Here is a 7,220-nt window from a genome sequence, read left to right on the forward strand (position 1 = left end):
AGGGGACTTTGGGCTGCGTGAAGCCGTCCCCTTCGCTTCGCTACACTTAGTGACTCTGAGGGACGTGCAACCCTCCCTGCATGCTGCTGCTGCTGCACCTACAATCTTGCCACCCCCAATGAGATCTGCCCACCCCTCTTGGCCGTCTTCCCCACGCTCAGGTTTTCCTCACTCTTTCCCTGAGATCCACGCGCCCGCGTAGCCCGAACTCCGACCCTGAGGCTCCGCGCCCTGGCCCCCATCGCAGGGGCGCCTCTAGGAACCAGAACCCCGCAGATTACTGCACAGACAAGATCGTGCCCCCAAGATCGGCGAGCCGGGCGCCCACCGCGCCCCCAGCCCCCGCCCTGGGAGGTGCGAGCTGAATACAGGTGGCGCGGCGACGAGGCCGCGGGCCCGCCCTTTGTTGGTAAACACCGCGCGGCGCCAGAGGCCAGCCCCGCGCGCCCTCTCGGCGTCCCCGCGCCGCGCCCAGTTCTTACCGGCGCACAGCGATCCCCAGAGGAGGGCGAGGGCCGCCCAGGGCGCCGTCATGTTCCGCGGCGCCGCCCCGCGCACACCCGGAGCCCGCGGGCAGGGCCGCACGGCGCTCCCGGGGCGCGCAGGGCCAGGCGGCGGCTGCGCTCTCCTTCCCGCTCCTTCCTTCGGTCTCGTTCCCTGCGCGCTTCCTGCGCCTTCGTACCCAAGCAGCGTTCGGGCTCCAAGGGCCGGTCAGCGGGGCCGAGCTCAGGGCCGCTGCGGGCGGCGCAGGCTGCGGCCCGGGCTCCGGGGCGACGCGGGGGCCGGGGGGCGGCGGCGGGGCACGGGCCGGGGCACGCCCGACTCAGGCATAGCGCGGCGGGGCTGGGCCCGGGCCCCGGGCGCAGGGGCCGAGTCCGGAGGGGCCATGAACGGGGGAGGGGTGGGGGGGAGGGGAGCTGAACCGAGTCCAAAATGGCTCCTGAGCGGCGGCCACGGAGCCGAGCCAGCGGGGAAACCCGGATGTTGGATACAAAGAGGCGGGCGGGCTGGGCGGGGAGGGGGAGGGGAGGCGGGCCCTCCAGCCGCGTGGTCCGCGCCCCCCTGAGGGGCGGGGCCCCTGAGAAACAACAACACGGAGGCCCCGCCCCCCTCCCGCGCCTTGTGGGAGGACGCGCGTGCACCACCCTGCTGGAGGACAGGGCAGGGCGCGCGGACGGAGGTGGCAGGAATGGACTTCTGACCACTTTGCCTGGGAGCCTGTGGCCACTGCACTCGCAGTTAGTGCCCCGCACGCTCGAGCCCACACTCCTGACACATGCTACCCTACAACCCCGAAATGAGTGGATAGCCCCGGGACTCTGGCCCAGACCCCTCCGCGCCTTGGATTCCCCACCTGTGCAACGGGGTGACAGTGAACCGTGGGAAAGTTGGATCTCTACTGATGGGCGAATTAAGTGGCAGAAAGAGGCTGACTTCCCTGAATTGACAAGCAGTCCCCCGTCTGCAATCCCTTGCCACACACTCAAAGGCACAGCTAGGGCGGGGAGTGGTGATTTAAACCCAACCAAGTGAGGGAGCGGGCAGAGTCCCGCCCCTCCAAGCCCAGCAGGTGGAAAAGGGCCTCTGGCAACCTGCTTGCCCTCCTTAATCCCATCTTGTCTTCTGCAGTTCCTGCGCCGCCCGCAGCGGCCCTGAGCTTCAATCTGCACTTTCAAAACTTCCCAGTTGCCTCCAGAGCCCTGCAGTTGAAGATCTTGTCTAGCACGTGGTTTTGCTGTTGTCCTCACCCCGAACTCCCTCCTTGGAGGGCCATCGTTCTCTGTCTCAGATTCCACCCTCCTTATCACACAACTAGAGCTTCAGAGGACCGTGATGGGGCTCCCAACTAAAGAGGGAAAGACCATCATAGCTCAGGGATGAGGCTCTGAGATCCTCAGATAACATTAATTGTCCTCTGTCTTCTCTTGACTTGGCACATCCTTGCTTGGAGCAGGGCAGGAGCACCTGAAAGGGAGGTGGCACCTGGAGGTCTCAGTCATTTCACTTCTCTGAGCCTCAGTTTTCCCATATGCAAAGTGAAGAGGTAAGACTCCCTCAGGATTTTGCATCTTCTTAATGGCAGAAACCTATTCAAACAAAATCTTACGTAAATGTTCACTATAGGCGGGGCGAGGTGGCTCACACCTGTAATTCCAGCACTTTTAGAGGCCCTGGAGGCTCTTGAGGTCAGGAGTTCGAGACCAGCCTGACCAACATGGCGAAAACCTATCTCTACTAAATAATACAAAAATTAGCTGGGCATGGTGACACACACCTGTAATTCCAACTACTCGATAGGAGGCTGAGGCAGGAGAATTGCTTGAACCCAGGAGGGAGGTGGAGGTTGCAGTGAGCTGAGATTGCACCACTGCACTCCATCCTGGGCGACAGAGTGAGACTCTCTCTCAAAAAAAAAAAAAAAGTTTACAAAGGAATGTATATTGTTCTGATTGACACTGAAATAGGGTCAACTACCCCTGGTCACCAGAGCAGCAGGAACACCTCAGGGACCACACTTTGGAGTCACTGCCCAGAAAGATTTCTGGGTCTTTAAAAGTCCCTTCCAGTTCTGGGAAATCCTATGTGAAAAATGATGGTCCCTGCTTGCTAGAATCCCTACAGGTGACTTATTATCTAAGCCATTTAACACAGGATTGAATACTATGCGACTGTGTGCCAAGCAAGAAGCAGTGTTGTATGGAACACCCTAGCTGTGTATAAGGTATCTGGTAATACCACAGGAGGCCACAGTGATAGACTGTGATAACGGAAGTAATTCCATATCCAGTTTAAGTGTCTTTTCTACGGAGTATGAATCGTTATCTCCATTCCAATATGGACTGAAAGGTATCGACTTTTATCCATGTGCCAAAAATTAGATTGGCTGGTTCCTCTCTTCTACTCCATACCAGGTCAGGTATCATAATAAGAGCTCAGAGTGGTCCAAGCTGCCCAAGTATCTGTGTCTTCCACTCTGACCTGTCTGGGAACTCCAAATTTATATCCAACTGCTTACTTGACAACTATAGTTAGTAGCCTACCAGGCATCTCAAATTTGACCTAGCCAAAGCAGAAGTCCTCATTTTCCCCATAAATCTCCTCCCCAGTTTTCCCTGTCAGAATCAATGGCATAAGCAACTACACCATTGCTCAAATCAGAACCTTATGAGTCCTACTGAAACCAGCCAAAGAGTTTCATAGACAGTTGTTTTTGTTTTGGAGACAGAGTTTCGCTCTTATTGCCCTCACTGGAGTGCAGTGGCACGATCTCGGCTCACTGCAACCTCCACCTCCTGGGTTCAAGTGATTCTCCTTCCTCAGCCTCCCAAGTAGCTGGGATTACAGGCACGCCACCATGCCCAGCTAAGTTTTGTATTTTTAGTAGAGACAGGGTTTCATCATGTTGGCCAGGCTGGTCTTGAACTCCCAACTTAAGGTGACCTGCCTGCCTCAGCCTCGCAAAGTGCTGGGATTATAGAAGTTGACCCTTTTGCAGTTAAAGCTTGAAACTTATTTATTTTATCCGAGTTCCTTCCTTCAGGCCTCTCACAAAAAGTATCAAAGAACTGAAGCCATAAAAAGTATCAAAAGAACTGAAACCAGATCACTGCATTAGATGCTGGGCCCCTCAGTCACCATGATTGCTTCCTTGCCCCTCCCATGTTCCTGTTTTCTTACATATTGTTACATTTCTTTCCTGCTATATAAACCCTTGGTTTTGGTCAGTCAAGGAGATGGATTTGAGACTGCACTCCCATCTCCTTGGCTGCAGCACCTGATTAAAGCCTTCTTCCTTGGCAATACTTGTCATCTCAGTGATTGGCTTTCTGTGCACCAAGCAGCAGGACCTAGACCAAACCCCTGGTGTTTCGGTAACAATACTTGATTCCTCCCATCAGCAAAGTGTCCTCAAAAGCGTATCCACCATCTGACTACTTTTTTCCATGTATACTACTGCAACATTGTCTTATATCTGGACTGTTGCAATAGCAGTGAACCAGAAGGGAGCTTAACTGGTCCTCTGAATTCATTCTTGCCTTAAATAAATCTTCCATATAGTAACCGAAGTGAATTCCCTGCCACCATTTTGATCATGAGCTCATCAAGCAAATACTAGGCTGGTTGAGGAAGGTGATAATGGATATTTGAAAAACGAGTTCTATTTGGGTTTTCTGTTCTTTTGAATGACTACAAGATCGCTAAATATCACATTTGATACCAGACATGGGGTGACCAAAAACTGAAAGGCAAAAAAAATCCCAAACACCAAATGTCTGCTGTAGAATTTATGGCAGTGAGTTCTGCCATTAAGGCATTCAGTGTGTTAGGACCACTATTCCCTGGCTTCCCCACTCTTCAACAATCAAGACCAGAAACCAAGAAATTGGGAAGAATCAGTTGAACGTGACATTCTTTAGTATCAAGCTATGGAAGAAGATGGAAAACTATAGCATTGTAATAAGACTTGGCATCTATATAATGAATTCTATTAAGGGATTAAATACATTCATTTAGCAAGATAAACTTTGCAAGCAACCACAATTTTTATAATGTTATTTGGGGATTTCTTCATTTGAGAAAATGTAAGTGGCCTCATCCTCTCTCAGTTTCTGAGAGGCCCTGGTTAGACATACACTGTAGTGGGTAATTTAGGCATAGCAATACGAAATTAAACAATTTTATGAGAGTACCATTCACAGTGTATAATTGTGAGGGGAGGGGTGGGCAGTGTATGCTTTCTTTGGTAATACAATTCCCCCAAGACTTAATAAGCTGTTATTTCCTAGACATAGTTCTCAAAGTGCTTTATTTCTTTGCCTTATTTATTTTCTTCCTAGACCTGGTACTTCTCCCTGCCCCCTTCTCTTAACTTAATGGTGGTTACTTGAGGTCAAAAAAATGAATTGGCTTGGGTAGAAAGCTAACACTCTCTATCTCTCAAGGGAGATTAGATTCTGCTGTGCTAATGGAAAAATCCCAAAACCTTAATGGCTTAAAATAACAAAATTTATGTCTTTCTCGTGATACATGTCCATTGGAGGTCAACAAACAAGCTCTACTCATTGTAATAACTCAGGGACGCAGACTAAGAGGGCTACCTTTTGATACATGTTTCTACTATTGGAGAGACAAGGGAAAGAGAGCATGGTAAATGCTGGCCCTTAAAACTTCTACCAGACTAGGAAGATGATGGTTAGGTTGTTGGCTGCATTGTTTTTGAATCTTTCAAAATCTTCACATGAAAACACAGAGTAAGCTGGGCGTGGTGGCTTATGCCTGTAATCCCAGCACATCGGGAGGCTGAGGCAGGAGCATCACTTGAGCCCAGGAGTTCAAGACTAGCCTGGACAACATAGTGAGACCCCCATTTGTTAAAAATAAATAAAAATGAGGCAGGGCACGGTGGCTCACGCCTGTTATCTGAGCACTTTGGGAGGCCAAGGCGGGTGGATCACGAGGTCAAGAGATCGAGACCATTCTGGCCAACATGGTGAAACCCCGTCTCTACTAAAAATACAAAAATTAGCTGGGCATGGTGGCACGTACCTGTAGTCCCAGCTACTCAGGAGGCTGAGGTGGGAGAATCACTTGAACCCAGGAGGTGGAGGTTGCAGTGAGCCGAAATCATGCCACTGCACTCCAGCCTGGTGACAAAGCAAGACTTGAATGTCTCAAAAAAAAAATAATTAATTAATTAAAATAAATAAATAAAAATTAAAAACACAGAGCAACAGTATGGAAAAAACCAGACCATCCAAGTGCACTCACTGAAAAACTAGGTGACAAGATTTCCCTCAAAACATCAAAATACAAGCAAATAGAGACAAACTACTAACAGCAACAAAAGCTGTGTGGGCCAGCCTCTGCGCAAGAGGGAGCAGGATACAACAAAGTATATGACATACCTGAGAACCTCCAAGAATTCACACAGGATGGGGAAATGTTTAGCTCCACCCAGCAAAATTGGAGTCTTCATGGAAAACTCAGAACATTCAGTAGAGACCCAGAGAGTCACTCCATAGTAGTGGAGCTAAACCAGCCTTAGATAATAAAGGCTATTGTAAACCACAATACTAAGCTAAAGGAACAAGCCTTGACATGATCAACCTGATCCATAAGTTAATTTAACTACCCACCAGAGGAACCATCACTTTTTAAAGAAATTCTATCAATCTGGCACTCAATAAAAAAATATTTTAAATGCCCAACATCTAATAAAAGAATTACTAAGCATAGGAAGAAGCAGGAAAATGTGACCCAAAAGAAGCAGGAAAATCATTCAATAGGAACAGATACAGAAGTGACAGAGATAATGGAATTATCAGTCAAGGATTTTAGTTTAATTTGATTTTTACAGGTATTTTTGTACAAATTCATGGAGGACATGAGAAATTTTGTTGCATGTATATAATGTGTATTGTTCAAGTAATGGCATTTAGGTATCCATCACCCAAGATCAATACATTATTCTTAAATATAGTCACCCTACTCACCTATCAGACATTGAGTTTATTCTATCTGTATGTTTGTACCCTTTAACCCAGTTCTCTTCACCCACCCACCCCAGCTCCCTACTCACCCTTCCCAGTCTCTGTTATCTATCTCTCTACTGCCATAAAATCAAATATTTTAGTTTCCACATATAAGTGAGAATATATGTTTGTCTTTTTTTTTTTTTTTTTTTGAGACAGAGTCTCGCTCTGTCACCCAGGCTGGAGTGCAGTGGCGCAGTCTTGGCTCACTGCAAGCTCCGCCTACCGGGTTCACGCCATTCTCCTGCCTCAGCCTCTCCGAGTAGCTGGGACTACAGGCGCCCGCCACCACGCCCGGCTAACTTTTTGTATTTTTAGTAGAGACGGGGTTTCACCGTGGTCTCAATCTCCTGACCTCATGATCCACCCGCCTCGGCCTCCCAAAGTGCTGGGATTACAAACGTGAGCCACCGCGCCCGGCCGAGAATATATGTTTGTCTTGTTGTGCCTGGCTTAGTTCACTCAAGCTATATCCAGATCCATCCACAATGCTGCCAATGACAGGATTTCTTTTTTTTTTTTAATTAAAATTTATGAGACAAGGTCTCACTATGTTGCCCAGGCTGGTCTCAAACTCGTGGGCTCAAGCAATCCTCCCTCCTCAGTTTCTCCAAGTGTTAGGATTACAGTCATGAGCCACCATGCCTGGCCAATTTCATTCTTTTTAATGGCCGAATAGTATTTCAT

At 49.1% G+C, this 7,220-nt stretch overlaps 1 protein-coding gene and 1 long non-coding RNA gene across 2 annotated transcripts in view; one reads left to right on the forward strand and one right to left on the reverse strand.

Annotated features, from left to right (window-relative positions):
* Window positions 1–1,028, reverse strand: part of ACVR2B (activin A receptor type 2B) — a 39,304-nt gene extending 38,276 nt beyond the window's left edge. The window contains exon 1 of the mRNA XM_003256865.3: window positions 483–1,028. Within this exon, the coding sequence (XP_003256913.3) occupies window positions 483–534 (52 nt within the window). The 5' untranslated portion in view covers window positions 535–1,028. The remainder of the gene's footprint in view (window positions 1–482) is intronic.
* On the forward strand, window positions 40–3,795 carry LOC105740644. The gene is made up of 2 exons (XR_001116719.2): window positions 40–354; window positions 1,630–3,795. It is a non-coding gene; the product is annotated as an uncharacterized LOC105740644 (long non-coding RNA).
* Window positions 3,796–7,220: the final 3,425 nt, after the last annotated feature.

Source organism: Nomascus leucogenys, chromosome 4, assembly GCF_006542625.1.
Source record: "Nomascus leucogenys isolate Asia chromosome 4, Asia_NLE_v1, whole genome shotgun sequence".
In the NCBI taxonomy this organism is placed as follows: Eukaryota; Metazoa; Chordata; class Mammalia; order Primates; family Hylobatidae; genus Nomascus; species Nomascus leucogenys.